General features: G+C 37.1%; 1 protein-coding gene across 5 annotated transcripts in view; it reads left to right on the top strand.

Annotated features, from left to right (window-relative positions):
- LOC132119276 (kinesin-like protein KIF21B) overlaps positions 1 to 17,512 on the top strand; it is a 79,906-nt gene that overhangs the window by 45,095 nt on the left and 17,299 nt on the right. For 3 of the 5 annotated variants that reach the window (XM_059529102.1, XM_059529104.1, XM_059529100.1), the window contains exons 9-26: positions 1,002 to 1,191; positions 2,271 to 2,334; positions 2,422 to 2,634; positions 3,683 to 3,824; positions 4,382 to 4,541; positions 4,630 to 4,818; positions 5,068 to 5,267; positions 6,059 to 6,166; positions 6,259 to 6,560; positions 8,770 to 8,920; positions 9,099 to 9,302; positions 9,406 to 9,507; positions 10,323 to 10,488; positions 10,662 to 10,722; positions 10,814 to 10,862; positions 11,008 to 11,207; positions 11,344 to 11,418; positions 12,636 to 12,749. In XM_059529102.1, the coding sequence (XP_059385085.1) occupies positions 1,002 to 1,191; positions 2,271 to 2,334; positions 2,422 to 2,634; positions 3,683 to 3,824; positions 4,382 to 4,541; positions 4,630 to 4,818; positions 5,068 to 5,267; positions 6,059 to 6,166; positions 6,259 to 6,560; positions 8,770 to 8,920; positions 9,099 to 9,302; positions 9,406 to 9,507; positions 10,323 to 10,488; positions 10,662 to 10,722; positions 10,814 to 10,862; positions 11,008 to 11,207; positions 11,344 to 11,418; positions 12,636 to 12,749 (2,690 nt within the window). The remainder of the gene's footprint in view (positions 1 to 1,001; positions 1,192 to 2,270; positions 2,335 to 2,421; positions 2,635 to 3,682; positions 3,825 to 4,381; positions 4,542 to 4,629; positions 4,819 to 5,067; positions 5,268 to 6,058; positions 6,167 to 6,258; positions 6,561 to 8,769; positions 8,921 to 9,098; positions 9,303 to 9,405; positions 9,508 to 10,322; positions 10,489 to 10,661; positions 10,723 to 10,813; positions 10,863 to 11,007; positions 11,208 to 11,343; positions 11,419 to 12,635; positions 12,750 to 17,512) is intronic. The other 2 variants (XM_059529103.1, XM_059529101.1) reach the window with 1 other exon arrangement.

Genomic DNA, 17,512 nt, shown 5'->3' with positions numbered 1-17,512 from the left:
TATGGGCTTGGAATGATGACAGACTTTTCATTTTTGGGATCAATTTGAGCTTACATTGAAGCGACAAACTGCTAAAAACTTCATCTATTATTTAACCAAATAGAGGACTTAAAGTAGCTAGTGCGTCTGGTGATCTTCTTTCATTCCTACACTTGTTCTTTCTCTTCTTTCCTTCAATGCCACCCAGTTGTCTCAGCTGTTGATTTAATAAGTCCAGAGGATGAGAAAGTCTTTGCGGTGGGCTTCTGGAGCTTGATAACATGGTTCATCTCATGGGGTCTCATCGGAGCTAATGAAGCGTAGCTGCAGCTTAGCGCCTCTGCCTGACCTGGATGATAAACGGCCGTGCAAAGAAGTTAGCGATTAACCATGATGGCTTTTAGAGAGTCGAGCCGTCCTGACAGAGAGAGCGAGCATTGAAGGATCGGGGGATTGTAGCTTGGGTTGGACGGGGTCAGTGCCTAGTTATACGTTTCTAACCCCCCCTATATCCGAAATCACCCCCCATACCCTTAAATGGGGCACTATTTGAGAAGACAGATATTTTTAGTGTCCGAAACCTTAGTGGACATTATCGAGCGCGTTCATTCAATCCCACACTGCACAGTAATAACAATGCTAGAGATTGGCTCAAAGGCAAAAAATACCCATAATGCACTGTGAGAGTCGCGCACCGAATGAATTGCCGCATCTCGCCAAAAGATGGCGCCCACAACTGAATCATCCTTCCCTAAATTTTAAAATTTCCATGACAGAGTTTAAGATAAATCCTTTCATCTTACTGGAGCTGCCAGTTTGCCAGCTTCGAATGATTATTAAACAGCAAGCACAAACTATGCAAAAGCAGCAGTTCTTCCGGTGCAACCAGTGTTTATGAATTCACTCACATGTTTTCATTCACTCTTTCAAGTGAACTGTATTAGTGGCCTAATGTAGGGAATAGTGAATGAGGGTTTTGTTGGCGATTTCGGATTCAGCCACGGTCTTTGGGTTTCTTTCAGGGGAAACGAGTGGCCTGTGAAGATGGATCCGACGGTTTTAGTGATCTGTTTCAGGAGAACTCGATGCTCCTAAAAGAGAATGACACTCTACGTATGCGGGTCAAAGCCATGCAGGAAACCATCGACCACCTCAACACTCGAGTCACCCAGCTGCTCACCAATGGAGTCAGCCTGCTGCTCACCAAGACTGGTGAGAGACCTCTCGTGGATGGAGAGGGGACTACCATTCAATTATGTGTAGATAGTAGGACTGGGTGATATTATATATAATGTAACATGAATATTTAAATACTTTAATGTATTTTTTTTTATTTGACCAATACGTTTTCCAAAGGCTGTGCCAGTAGGGCAGTATTGTGTCTGCTTCTTGGTATCTCAGTGGTGTCTCTGATTTAAGATGCACAGGAATCATGCTTTTCAATTTAAATAAGCAGTAGATAAGACAAGTCCTGCAAATGCCTTAACTTAATAGCTTATTTAGTGGGATATTAGATAGTTATTCAACTCGGTGCTAGCTATATTAAATTGCATTGAATGTCTCATTTATTTTCAGATGAATCTTGCAATCTTACATATATCGGTGTATATATATATATATATATATATATATATATATATATATATATATATATATATATATATATCATTGCCTTTTAAAGTTTAATCGTCACATGTGAGAACACACATTTAATCGTTACTTATGATACAACTAAATTTGAGATCTCTTACACTTTTTAAGCCTGCATTAATTGTGCGTTAATAAAATTATTGCTATTAAAATGAATTAGCATTAATGTGTTAACACGTTAATTTTGACAGCCCTAAAATATATATATATATATATATATATATATATATATATATATATATATAATTATATAAAAGTATATATTACTCTAAACGAACTGGCTTTAATAGTTAGCAGTATAAAACTAGCCCATTGTTTTAGCTTTACCTGTGTGTTACCTGTGTGTGTGTCTTAACTAGTTCAGTTTGCCACTGAAGGTCTGGATCCATTATTGTATTATTTCTTGGGATTGTAATGTTTCTACTTCTCTTGGGAAATTGTTTTATTCTGTTAATACCCTTGAAAAGGTTTTTCCAAAAATTATCTTTAGTTTCAATTTGAAATTTTAATTACTCAAATATAGTTTTCATCATGAAAATAGTCAAGGAAGCTGGCATGGTGTTAAAAAACGAACTAACAAACAAACATGAATACTTCTTGTGATTTCCTAATGCTGAATAAATCTGTCACTCTTTGAACAGGTGAAACGAACGAGGAGATTGGCAATCTAATCCAGAACTACATTCGAGAGATTGAAGAGCTGAGGTAACATCATGACACACTGGGATGTGAGTTTCTCATCAAAGCAATAGAAAAGAGTGAGTGATGTGTCTGCTGTTCTCTGTCTGTCAGGTCTAAGCTGCTGGAGAGCGAGGCCATGAACGAGTCTCTGAGGCGCAGTTTGTCCCGCCTCTCCGCCCGCTCTCCACACCCGTCCACACCAGCACTCCCTCTCGGCTCCTCCCCCTCCGTCTCCATGGATGCAGAGATGACCGATGTGATTTGTCAAGCCAAATTAGATGTGGAGAGGCTGAAGAAGAAAGAGAGAAATCAGAGGAGGAAGAGGTGAGGTCTTAGGAGCAGGTTTTTTTTTTTATGTATTTGTTTATTTTATCATTTTATTCATTATTTTTATATATTATATATTTATTTACTTTATTCTTTTATGAATTAATTCATTTTTCTATAAGGTTTTGCTTTTTATATATATATTTGTTGTACTATTTTATATTATTTATTATTTAGTTATTTTTTTCTTTTAATGCATTATTTATTCTTTCATATTATTTATTTGTAGGTTTACTCTTTTATATTTTTATTTTATTCTTGTATTCTCTTTTACCCATTTATTTATTCTGCTAAAATATTCTTGAAAAGGGATTAAAAATATCATTTTATTTTCATGTTGAGGGAAATTCTACCTTAATAAATCAACATGCTTCATGGAAGATGGGTCCAAAAAAATCTTGATTGATTTTTACTCATGAAAATGTGTTTTTGAACGTTTTAAGGTCACATGACTACAATATCCACAGCATGTACGGTTTCATCAATGCTGTTAAATATGTAGTTAAATAAGTGATTAAATCAGAGACCCTGCTCCAGGACGTCTCAGGTGGTCTCCTCTGATGTTAGCAGAGGTCTCGCTTCACTGATTGTGTATTTGGAAGACTTCAATATGCTTGTCCTCTCTTGTTTTATGGTACTGATCCAATAAGAGGCTGTAAAATGTGCCAGAATGAGATTTATGTCTGTGCCAGGATGTCCTGACCGACTCAAACCCAGGACAGCACGCTGGCACAGATACAAGTATCTCTCAGTAAATCGTCCGTTATAATGAATATGATACAGGAGCGTCCCGCTCTTCACATTGGCTCTAATGTGGCCGTAATGGGAGAGATTATTAAGACCCAGGATAAATCTCTCCACTGCACGAGTCCCCGTGGTGCGATTAAATGACTAATAAATGACGTTTGCATCAGATATTGGTGGAACTGTGGCCTGGTCCCTTATTTTTTTGTGTTTGCAAACTGCTGAATATCCAATTGACTACATCAGTGCTGTATTTATGCATGTAGGAAATGTAATAGTTTCCCACTGTCTCATGTTTTAGTCCCGAGAAAGAAAAAGGTCTGAAGAAGAGAGCCAAGCTTTATCCCCAGGAAAATGGAGAAAAGAGCGAGAACGGACTGAGCAGGGAAAACGGAGAGAGACGAGAAAATGGAGATGGAGACTCTGATAATGAACCTGAAGAGGTGAGAGAGAAGAGGTTAATAACAACTGGTCTGCTGGTAACAAAGATTTGAGATGATTTAAAAAAAAAAAAAAAGTGAGAATAAATTGGAGTATAAAGATTAAATTATGTGGATAAAGCTGTATATTATATAAATCACACACTGCAGACAGTGACTAATAAAAATAAAATTCCAAAATGACTATCAAGTCTTCATTTTTAAGTCTTAAAATTGCAGCAAAAAATGCAATTGCAATAAAGTTTTGCTTGCAATTTTTTATGAATATAAAATAAAGAATGCCATTATTTTGAGGAAAAGTCTAGTTTAAAGAATAAAATCTTATCGCAGGAAAAATGTCATAAAGTAGTATTTAATGAGAATTAAGCTGTGCTGCATAAATAAAGTTATGTGTTTGTGTTTTATAAGATTAAAATTATACAATTACAGAAATAAAGTTGTAATATAACACATAAAAACACTGATGGATGATGTTGCATAATTATATATATATATATATATATATATATATATATAATGTATGAAAGAAGGTTTTAAGGTTTGATCTTGACCCTGTGCAGGATGGCATGTATCCTCTTCAGGAGGACGAACACGGGGAGATCGGCTGTGATGAGGAGGAGGAGGAGGAGGAGGAAGAGGAGACCAGGGAGGAGGAGGAGGAGGAGGAGTTTGACAGCGATGAGAGCCTGGTGGATTCTGACTCTGACTCGGATGAGAAAGGTGCATTCTGAGATGCTTTTATTATAAACGTCCACTCAGCCTCTTTCATTCCCTCTGACCTTTTAACCTGTGGTTCTTCATCTCTCAGTCAGCTTACAGGCCGATCTAGCGGACCTGACGTGTGAGATCGAGATCAAGCAGAGACTCATCGATGAGCTGGAGAACAGCCAGCGGCGGCTCCTGATGCTGAAGAGCCAGTATGAGGAGAAACTGATCCTGCTCCAGAACAAGATCAGAGACACGCAGCTGGAGAGAGACCGCGTGCTGCACAACCTCAGTGAGCGCCTGCCAGCGTCACCTCACCACTTTCATTCTTTGTGATGTATTTCTGCTATTTTTCCAAGGCAAACGGTCTGAAAGTCTATAAATAGGTGTATGAATTGGTTTGTTCACCTTCAAATGAAAATTGGGTCATCTTTACAGGAGTGTTATAAACCTGAATACATTTCTTTTGGGCTTGGAAAGACATGAGGACATGAGAAAATCCCGTTAAACGATTCTTCCCTCATTTTCTTTATGGTTCTAGTGTCCATGGAGAACTACACCGAGGAGAAAGCCAGCAAGATCCGATCCGAGTACGAGAAGCGTCTGAAGGAGATGAACCGAGACCTGCTGAAGCTGCAGGCCGCTCAGAAGGAGCACGCGCGTCTGCTGAAGAACCAGAGCCGCTACGAGAGAGAGCTCAAGAAACTGCAGTCTGAGGTGGCCGAGATGAAGAAAGCCAAGGTGAGAGCTGGAGCTCGAGCTCTACAGTGCCCCCTTGAGGCCACGAAGAGAAATCAGCTGTAGAAATAATTGACTGTCTTAAAAACCTTTTATTTTAAAAGGGTAATTAAAGTACCAATTTTCCCATGAGTGTGGAATTTATTTATTTATTGATGAAACTAGCTTATTCCTCAGGCGTAGACTGTGCCCCAGTTTGAATAAAAGAGTGTATTCTGGTAGTGTGGAACGTGCTTGCTTTTGAGTGTGTTTTATCAGATTTGTCAGTACTAGAAAAGTGGCAACACATAATAAACACACACACACACAGACTAATGTTAAAATGTTTGGGGCAGGGTTATTATAGTCAAGTAAAACTAAGAGTAAAAGTAAAATAAAAATTATAATAAATAAACAAAAATCAATCAATCAATTTAAATATAAATTATATAAACCTTAATTATATATATATATATAATTAAACTAGTTGTAATTATAACTTAATTATATTTAATTATAACTAGTACAATATTTCTCATTTTAATTGTACCAAATTGATGTACCAAAATAGCTCAAATGAAAGCTGAAATAAAAATTATATATATATATATATACTAAAACTACTAAAATTTTTAATGGAAAATGGAAAATGTAATTGCGGATTCAAAATATTAAATAAAAAAAAAATTGTCTCAATGAGACCAAAATAACACTGGTTTGGGGGTCAATGTTTTTTTCTTTATTACTATAATTTTCTTTTACTGACACTGCATCTAGTTGTTTCTCACAGTGTTTGTTGGTCATGCCATCTCTAGGTGGCGCTAATGAAGCAGATGAAGGAGGAGCAGCAGAAGAGGAGGATAATCGACGCCAAGAGGAACAGAGAAATCGCACAACTGAAGAAAGAGCAGCGACGACAAGAGGTTTGACTGATGAACAATTCAAAATGAGTCCTTCCTGTTGTGTATCATGGAGTATAAAGTATTATTTACTCACGCTCTCTGTGCTCTGTTAGTATCAGATCCGAGCTCTGGAGACTCAGAAGCACCGGCAGGAGATCGTGCTGCGGAGGAAGACACAGGAAGTGACAGCGCTGAGGCGGCTGGCCAAGCCCATGTCGGAGCGTGTGGCCGGACGCGTGGCCCGCAGACTCACCAGTTTGGACTCCTTAGCAGAGCTGTCCACCGCTACCACAACAACCTCCTCCGAACAGGAATCCACTCGCTCGGTGTCCAGCATCATACGCCAGTGGAATACCAAACTGAATGGATACCTGGGAGAGAACGAGAGCCAGGGGACACGAGCAAACCTGGCCAGGTCAGATTATTAGATACAGCAGTATCTAACTCGATCAATGCTTTCGAAGGAAACAATAATATTGGGAAATACAAACCCGATTCCAAAAAGGTTGGGACACTGTACAAATTGTGAATAACAACAGAATGCAATGATGTGGAAGTTTCAAATGTCAACATTTTATTCAGAATACAACATAGATGACATATCAAATGTTTAAAGTGAGAAAATGTATCATTTTAAGGGAAACATAAGTTGATTTTAACTTTCATGGCATCGACAGATCTCAAAAAAGTTGGGACAAGGCCATGTTTACCACTGTGTGGCATCCCCTCTTCTTTTTATAACAGTCTGCAAACGTCTGGGGACTGAGGAGAAGTTGCTCAAGTTTGGGAATAGGAATGTCCCATTCTTGTCTAATACAGGCGTCTAGTTGCTCAACTGTCTTAGGTCTTCTTCGTCGCATCTTCCTCTTTATGATGCGCCAAATGTTTTCTATGGGTGTAAGATCTGGACTGCAGGATGGCCATTTCAGTACCCGGATCCTTCTTCTACGCAGCCATGATGTTGTAATTGATGCAGTATGTGGTCCGGCATTGTCATGTTGGAAAATGCAAGGTCTTCCCAGTAAGAGACGATGTCTGGATGGGAGCATATGTTGTTCTAGAACTTGGATATACCTTTCAGCATTGATGGTGCCTTTCCAGATGTGTAAGCTGCCCATGCCACATGCACTCATGCAACCCCATACCATCAGAGATGCAGACTTCTGAACTGAGCGCTGATAACAACTTGGGTTGTCCTTGTCCTCTTTAGTCCGGATGACATGGCGTCCCAGTTTTCCAAAAAGATCTTTAAATTTTGGTTCGTCTGACCACAGAACAGTTTTCCACTTTGCCACAGTCCATTTTAAATGATCCTTGTCCCAGAGAAAACGCCTGCGCTTCTGGATCATGTTTAGATATGGCTTCTTTTTTGACCTAGAGAGTTTTAGCCGACAACAGCGAATGACACAGTGGATTGTGTTCACCGACAATGTTTTCTGGAAGTATTCCTGAGCCCATGTCGTGATTTCCATTACAGTAGCATTCCTCTATGTGATGTAGAGCCGTCTAAGGGCCCAAAGATCACCTTGACCCTTACACACAGAGATTGTTCCAGATTCTCTGAATCTTTGGATGATATTATGCACTGTAGATGATGATAACTTCAAACTCTGCCTTTCTGATATTGCTCCACTATTTTTCGCCGCAGAATTGGGGGAATTGGTGATCCTCTGCCCATCTTTACTTCTGAGCGACACTGCCACTCTGAGAGGCTCTTTTTATACCCAATCATGTTGCCAATTGACCTAATAAGTTGCAAATTGTTCCTCCAGCTGGTCCTTTTATGTACATTTAACTTTTCCGGCCTCTTATTGCTACCTGTCCCAACTTTTTTGGAATGTGTAGCTCTCATGAAATCCAAAATGAGCTAATATTTGACATGACATTTCAAAATGTCTCACTTTCAACATTTGATATGTTATTTATATTCTATTGTGAATAAAATATAAGTTTATGAGATTTGTAAATCATTCCATTCCTTTTTTACCCACAATTTGTACAGTGTCCCATCTTTTTTGGAATTGGGTTTGTATAATTACATTTTAAAATAACTGTTTTAAAATGTAATTTATTCCTGTGATGCAAAGACAAATTTTCAGCATCATCTCTCCAGTTTTCAGTGTCCCATGATCCTTAAGAAATCATCCTAATATGCTGATTTTGCTCAAGAAAATGTTGTTATTATTATTATTATTATCAGTGAATGTTTTTGGATTCTTTTTCTTTGATCTTGAATTATTTGAATATAAAGTTCTAAAGAACATTTATTAAAAAAAAATAGAAATCTTTTAAAACACATCTTTACTGTAACATTTATAAAGTAATTATTTATAAATATAAACATTATTATGATAATATAAAATATTTATAACCAATTATATCAATCAAAACAAATCTTCTTCGATTATAACAATATTTTCAGGGTATTTTATCCAGAAATGTCACATTGAAGTTAAATGCAAAAAAAAAAAAAAAAAAATTAACCCCCCACAAGTTTTTTTTTTAAAGATTAATCTAATAAATCTTTAATTTGATGGTTAATCTTAGATCTGTTAGGTGACATTCATCAAAAAAAATATGTTCACAACTGTAGACTATACACTATATATAATCTGTATTTGTAGCAGAAAAAAGTTCCAGCGAAAGAGTACAAGCACAAGTTTTTCAAAGACGGCCCGTCAGAAGTGGCAGTCTCTGGAGAGGAGGATCATGGATATTGTGATGCAGAGAATGACCATCACTAATGTGGAAGCTGATATGGATCGCCTCATTAAGGTGATTTGTGCGTTTCTTTTTCTTGTATTCTACATATTACAGTGCATTAGTGGTCTTCCTGAAACCCTGTGCATTTTTGTTGCGTAGGTTTTGTAATTGAATGTTTTTTGTGTTTTACACTGGAACAGTTCAGCAATAGTGAAGGACCATAAATAATGCGTCTCAATGACAATTCCAGAAACGTGAGGAGCTGTCCGTGCAGCAGGAGGCGCTGTTGCGCAAGAGAGAGAAGTTAGTGAACGAGGGCTTCAGAGAGGATGAGGAGGAGAGGCTCCTTCAGGAGATGAACGAGGAGATTGATGTGCTCAATGCCAACATCGACTACATCAGCGACAGTCTGTCAGACTGCCAGGCCACCATCGTACAGATCGAGGAGACCAAGGTACAGTGACCGCTCACTCACCGCATATGTAGACGAATGCATGCCATTTGCAAATCATAGGTCACCAGTATTAAGATAAGTGTTTTGTTATTGTTTTCTTTAGGATGAGCTGGACTCAGTGGACACCTCAGTGGTCATCAGCTCCTGCTCGCTGGCCGAAGCTCGCGCTCTCCTCGACTACTTCCTCAAAGCCTCTATTGACAAGGCAAGTCCAGGCAGACAAATCCAACAAAATTGTTTGTTGTTGTGATTTAGGGTCATGCAGGGTAAATAGGATGGTTTGAGGGTGAGTAGTTTAAAAGTGACTGTAAGTGTGTTTCCATTACTCTTCAAATTGCACAAATTGAAATATCTAATTGAAAATACGTCTAATGGAAAATCGTCAATTTTGCAAAAAAATGGCCATATATCGCAAAAAACATTTTTTTACGCTCGCATGAGTTGGTTTTTCAGTCAATTTTAGCAATGATTTGCAAAACTGCAATGCAAACGTTTTTTTGCATTACAGGTCACATGGCGTAAGTAAAACGTCTTTGGTTAGTGGAAATGCTGTAATTTCGCAATACTTTATCGACATTTATAAAAAAAAAATAGCCAAAGTTTTTCACAAGTTTGTAATGGAAACACGCCTAGTGAAGGTATTTATAATGTTACAAAATATTTAGATTTCAAATATATGCTGATCTTTATATTCATCAAAGATTCTTGAAAAGTTGTATCACGGTTTCCACCTAAAGCTGTTTTCAACGTAGATAATAACAACAACAAATGTTTCATAATAGAATGATTTCTGAAGGATCATACTACACCGAGGACTCAAGTAAAGGCTGCTGGAAATTCAGTTTTTCAGTCACAGGGATGAATTATGATTTAAAATAGATTTAAAAAGGTTGTTTATATTGTAATAATATTTCTCAGTTTCTTTTTTTTTGTATTTGTAATCAAATAAATCTAGCCTTGGTGAGCAAAAAGAGACTTAATTTAAAAAAAAATATCAATCAGGTGTGTTTGTGTATATAGGGGTTGCAAGTTGCTCAAAAAGAGGCTCAAATTCGCCTGCTGGAGGGTCAGCTGCGACAGACGGATGTGATTGGCTCTTCCCAAAATCACATGATCCTTGATGCTCTAAGGGAAAAGGCGGAGTGTATCCCTGAGTTACAAGCTCTAATCCACAATGCCCAGCAAGGTGAATAATCACTTTATACTAATGTTTTAATGTATTTTTATATGTGCTGACACTGTAGTATTATAGAAAGCAGGTTTTTATTTCCTGTTTTACTGTTTGAAACAGTTCCAAATCCATTCTGTGCTTTTGCAATCATGGTATTAATTTGTCATTTTGTGTCATATGTTCGTCAGAGAATGGCTATGCAAGCACAGATGAGGATGTGTCTGAGTTCAGCCAGGCGTCAGAGGGCGGGTATGAATATATTCTTACAGTACATTCACACATGATGATCATGAAATAATCTATCAAATCTTAAACTACACCGCTCAACTCCCTGCTACAGTTTTCACCAAATGAAGTTGTCTGCGAGTCAAGATGACTTTAAGATGAAGGTAAACTCAAGCTTTGTGACTTAGATTTGATCAAGTAATGTTTTATTACTACTGTATGTTCTTTGGAAAGCAGCACTTCGTGTCTGTTATAACCAGCAGGTGGCAGTGTAGTATTTAGAATTATTTACTGTGTTTCCTCTCAAAGGTTGAGCCTCGGCTCTCTGCACAAATGAAGGCGGTGTCAGCTGAGTATTTGGGCCCGATTCTGGACCTCACCTCCAAGAACATCACTAAGTCCCTGGCGTCTCTATCAGAGATCCATGAGAACGGCCTGGTCCTTAAAGAGCCCTACTCCAGAGAGCTGGTGTCTCGAACCATCAGCCTGCCTGTCAGAGGACACACTTTGTGAGTGGAGCTCATACTGGAATAATGTTATTCAGTTCTTAAGGGTCAAGGTGTAATCAGAATTTGGGATTCTGTCTCGATAAAGCAGTTATTCAGTTATTTTGAATGTAACACAGTTTCTATGCTGATGTTTCAGCCCAAGGCTGTCCAGAGGATCTGACACTTCTCCCTTAACAATGAGGCAGTCATACGAACGAGGCCAGCCATATAGGTAACTTCATCACCAGAAATCTGACAATTAATGCTTTTAGATTGCAAGGTTAGTTGCTAGGGGAAATTTTACAATATTTTACAGTTGGGGTCAGAATTGTTGGCATTCTTGGTAAATATGATCAAAAAAGGCTGTGAAATTAAATCTGCATTGTTAATCCTATTGATCTTTTGTTTTAAAAATTTACAAAACAACATCCTTTCGTTTATGAATATAAATTTAAAATGAGGGAAAATCTCATTATGAAATAAATGTTGTTCTCAAATACATGATTTGGCCAGCCATATATTATAATTTGTTGTATCTCCTGTTGCTTTACAACATTGTAAAACATTGTACTGTAAAAAAACAAAAAAAACAAATCAATAACTAATACGCTAATAATTAAAAAAAATGAAGTAATAAAAATACTAGTGCTGGGCAATGATTAATCGCATCCAAAGTTGAAGTTTTTCGTTACGTAATATATGTGTGTGTTTACTGTGTATGTTTATTTATGTATATATATATATATATATACACACACACACACACACTCAGATAAAGTATATATTTCGAAAATATTTACATGTATACATTTATATCCACATATTTTATATTGTATATAAATATATTTAAGATATAAACATAATGTATTATGTCTTAAATATACATGCAAATATACAAATATACACAGTACACACACATATATTTTGTAAACAAATCTTCTATTTTGGATGCGATTAATCGATGCCCTTCACGTTTATATATCTAAGAGCAAAGATATTCTTATTCCAGACATGTTTTAATTATTTCCTTAGACATTTAGTATAACGACAAAGTAAAGGCCAATTATTTAATTTTGTATTTAATAATTATTTAATAATTTAAAAACTACTAATAGTATACATTTTCCTTTATAAATGAAAATGTACGAAGATGTTCCCTTGATAGATTTAAAGATTATTATTATTATTATTATTATATAGTTATATACAGTATGTGTCTATTTAGTTAATATAAATATCTCATTTTAAATTTATGGTTTTAGTGTTTACTTATTCTGTTGTTGTTATTTTCAATTGTACTTTATTTTGTTATTAAAGGTGAAGTGTGTACCAGCTTCATTATTGATATGTTCAGAAATATTACGTTTCAGCATACTGTTATACTCTTTCCTTTAATCAGACATGCTGTTTTGTTTGTGTGTTGTTTTTCTTTTTTTCTTTTAATGTCAGAAGTCCAGACGTAGGCTACACTCCTCCTCCTTCCCCTCCTCTCCGAACACGCAATGACCGTAACGTCTTTTCCCGCCTGACAAGCAACCAGAGTCAGGGCTCAGCGCTCGACAAGTGAGTTGCACACAAACACACACAGACGGCATGAACTCTTTATAATCATCAGAGGCTGATTTCCCTGTAGGGGTCTAATTCCTCGTCGTATCTGAGCATGGGATTTTACACCAGCCCACATGTTCTCCAGGTTTTCCTTTTCCACCAAGCTAGTTTTTCCTCCTTTAGCTATAAGTGAATGGCTTTGCTTTCTGCCAGGTTACTTCGAGTGCTTCATTACAGTATTTTAATCCACTAGTTCGGTTCCCCAGCATTAACCCTGCGTGTGCCGCAGGCATTATCGATCTCTAATTGCTTAATATAACTCAAAGCTGACAGCAGAAGCTACTATCAGTTCTTCAACTCCTGTGAATTCCCATTATAACACCACAAGTGCGCAGATTAGGGTAGGATAACCAATTATTCCACCCTCTGAAGATGGGTTTTGTTTGCACATTTCTTCCATAATTGAATCAGCAGTGTCTGATATTGCCATAGAGATCTAAATTGGTCATTTGATGTGTCTGTCAGGGATTTATCGCATTATTTCTTCACCCCTTTGAATATTGCATTCTCTCTCTGTGTGTGTGTGTGTGTGTGTGTGTGTGTGTGGGGTAGGGCACGAATGGCAGCAGACTGGGGGTCTATCTTAATGTAATTTCTACCAGGCCGCATCATACTGAAGTTTGTTTACAGCTCTTGGCTTGGTGTCCTGTTCGTAGTCATACAACCTCCTTTAGCACAGTAATTTTGTGTTCTAGGTTAAATCACCATAATCAATGCCGTTTGCTAGGGCGAGCATGACTATTACTGTAGCTCATACTTAGAATTAGGGATTCGGACAAACCCCTCACGTTTAGACTTGAAATGGGTGAAGAATCCTAAAATTATGTTTGGAAATGACATTTCCAACTGAAATGTGTTTACAAAACTCTTGAATGCTTAAGAGCATGGACTTAAGTTTTTGTTCTTTTTAAGAAGATGCTTGGCAGATTATTGTAGAAGTGAAAAAAGTCATGGAAGTTGAAGTTTATGAAAACATAAAATGTAAAAAAATAAAAATGTCAAGATTTTTTACAAAACATGATGAACTCTAAAACTGCCAGAAAATCAAAACCAAAAATCTGAGCTGTGTTCCAAATTTGAGGTTGATATCACAAAAAAGTAGCTTTAAGTAACATTTAGTTTGGGTGCAGTTCCACACTTTTTCACTAGATGACTATCAAACCCCATTAGTGACCATATAAAAGCACCTCAATTTCATGTAATGTTATTTGAGTAATCTGAAACTAATATTTCTAAAGTAAATAAGACATCATATTCAGAGGTATTATGGGCAGTATAGCAGTATTTGATTTTAATTCAACCTCTAGCAAGCACAAAAAGATATATGTGGCGAGAACCCTGAATAGCTGTAGTAGTTAATGAGTCTGTCAGTTTGTTTTTATATTCAAAACATCTAAATTTTTTACAAATTTTTAATGGATTATCTTTTGAACAACTGGTATGAAAAATGAAAATTAAGGGAGTATCTGTTACCAATTATTCATGATTTTACATGTGCATTGCTATTTCAAAATAGAGTTCAGAACTCATTCGCTGATTCTGAAAACTTTTGGTGCATATCAATCAATGATGAATATTAGATAGTTTTCTTCTAGAAAGACAAAACCGTTTAGGTGGAGAAAAAAAAAAAACTTGACATGTTTCGACTGCAACCTGAAGTCTTCCTCAGAAGCGTCTTCTGACAGCTGTGACGTGTCGTTTATCAGCTGTTATTTTCTGGGTGTGGCCAACCCGGTGGACCTGACAATTCCGCCGGGCTGGCCACGCCCTGCCCCCCTGTCGCTCGATGGTCTCTGGACCATCACTGGGGGGCAGGGCGTGGCCAGCCCGGCGGAATTATGAATATGAAACAATATGAAAATCTTTGAACGATCAATCAATGATGGTTGCTCCGTAAAGTATTTCAAAAATAAGTCACAAATATCAGTCACAAGCCAAATATGAAAGTTAGAGTCTTTAAGCTTTCAAATAATATATAGTTTCTCAAGATTAAATCAGGTTTACACTAAACTATTACTGTTATAATCATGTAATAACAAATTAGCCCACCGGTGTCATAAATGTTACTTTAACTGCAACATATGAAAATGTTTTTTATTTTTATGTTTTACTCACAGCATTTAAATCAGTTTAAGTATAAGTTATACTATTAGTGCTAATAATATTTTAGTCTTCTTAAGTCATTCTGCATCTCCCTGCTTGAGAATCAGTGTTCATTGAAGAGACATATCAACTGATGAAATCTCTCTTTAATGCTGTGTTCACACCAAACGCGAATAGAGCGTCAAATTCACGTCTAGTTTGCCGCTTGAACATTTTTAATGCATTCACGCGTCTAGAGCAAAATAGACGCGCGTAGAAAGCAAAAGTTTGAAGCGAAAATGACGCGCGTCTGAGGTGAAATCCGCTTCTTGTGGGAGGGGCAAGTGCTAGCGGTTGTCTGTTTGCAAGATGGCTGATGTTGATCGAGCACTCGGGTCTTTTCCACTTTTTCCTGCACACGTCCTCTGAATAAACACATTATCATGTTAGCGAAAAGTAGCTGTAGGCTATATTAGGGTGAAAATACTGTAGTTGTAAAAAACAGCGGGAAGGCTGCGGGTCGATAAACGTGTACGTGACTCAAAAGTTAAATGTGTATTTACAACACACTCTTCCAAGCGAGGTCCTTTTTATTCCTGAAATATGAACTTGTGTATGATACTTGTGTCATAAAGCTCAGGTTGACTGCTCACAACACAACAGTCGTTCCTCTATGTTGAATGAGTGACTCCTGAGCAGGCTCCTGATTGGTTAACGCGGCGCGAATTGACGCCAAAGTTCAAATTTTTCAACTCGGGCGGCAGACGCGAATTTGGGTCAAACACATAAATGCACAAATGCACATAAACGAACTAGACGCGGCGCGAATGAGGTTAGCGCAGCGCGGAAGACGCGAATTCACCTCATTCGCGCCGCGAGACCTCCAGACGCGCGTAAACACACCTTTGCATTGACTTAACATTGAAATCATTCACGCCAAAATCTCTATTCGCGTTTGGTGTGAACACAGCATAATGATGATGCTGTGTAAAAGTAATAATGATAAAATTCTGTAGCAAATATGTCGACCATTTTGAGTTGTCTTCATATCTGGGGTTGTCAAAATATGAAATTGAAAGACACAAACCAAAATTTACTAATAAATGAATTGTTGAGGTATTAATTAATATTATTGACAAAAATATAATTAAGTAAATACCATGGTGAGTAAAAATGCATAAGGCTCATACTGACCCCAGATTAAACTGCATGCACATGCAGTATTTATGGACCAGAATAACACAGGCTTTTTTTTTTGTCTTGGTCTAGTAATTGCATAACAACATCCTAGCAACCACATCACAACACCCTAGTTACATGCATGGGCACACAAGTTATCTGTATCTTTTAAAGATGTAACATTTCTGTCTATAATAGCCGTTGTATGGGAATTAACTTAATATCATGCAGTGCTAATAAAACTCCTTTACCAATTCTTTTCGTATAGAACTAATGTATGTTGACGCACTTTTACATTAATAATCTCACCTGTTAATGTGTGTGTCAGTCACAGTCAGTGCGCTCGTCTCAGTCTATAAGCTGAAGTGTGATCTTAATTATTTTAGCCCACGAGACACTTCTCCACTTGATTACTGACTGGTCCGTAATGGGAGGGACTGACTTGATTAGATTGGAATCCTGACAGCCTTTAAGTTGTTGCTTGGGTTAGAATAGAATAACAAAACCGGACAGCAGACGCTAGACATTCATGCAATCCAGTATTAATAGACCTTCATCAACATTCAAATCAGCGTTGGTGTCAGCGAACCAAAGTGTACTGTCAATTGGTCACACACTCATTAATCTGTTTCTCAAATAAGCATGTGTGCATGTGGTAAGTTTCTTTACGTCTGACTGATTCTGTAGCTTAAAGTTGCGATAATGCTTGACACTTCATTTACTTTTCAGCCAATCAGATGCGCTCTAAGGGACTGGTTCATATTGTTTTTCTTTTAACTCTAAGAATCTGACTTCATTGACCAGCGGCTGACTTAGATATGCAATTCGAAGGTGTTTAGCAGGGTTGATCCTCATCGCTGGGGCCGTGATCTTGTCACATGAATTTGTTCCTGTTCAGAATGAGGAAGCTCTTAAAATCATGTGGCCCATAATTCTGCAGTTGTACCCAGTCTTGCTCTGATAAAACCGAGTCTGTTTAAAGCACGGACACCCTGTGAGATTTGGTAATATGAAGTTTGATGTGAAATTAGTGTTTACATACGAAACTGTCACATCTGTACATTTGTCTTAAGGGCACATATACTAGAAGTTTTGGCTCTGTAAGATTTAAAAAAATAAAATAAAATAAAGTCTCTTATGCTCACCAAAGCAGCATTTATTTGAATAAAAGGACAGTAAAATGGTAATATTGGGAAATGCAATATATACAATACAATATATTTTTTATGAATTTTCAGCATCACTACTCTAGTATTCAAATAATTTTTATATGAGACACTTATTGTGCTGCTTAAAATGTTTGTGGAAAATGTTTTTTTTTTTTTGAGAGGAATAGAACTTTCCAAAGAACAGCATTAAATATATAAATCTTTTGTAACATTACAAATATCTGTTCTGTCACTTTTGATCAGTTTAAAGTATCTGTTTAATGTGTCTGCTGTATATTCATAAAAGTA

The sequence above is a fragment of the Carassius carassius genome, chromosome 38 (genome assembly GCF_963082965.1).
Source record: "Carassius carassius chromosome 38, fCarCar2.1, whole genome shotgun sequence".
Classification (NCBI taxonomy): Eukaryota; Metazoa; Chordata; class Actinopteri; order Cypriniformes; family Cyprinidae; genus Carassius; species Carassius carassius.
The sequence above is the reverse complement of the archived record's forward strand: the minus strand, read 5'-3'. Positions and strand labels throughout refer to the sequence as shown.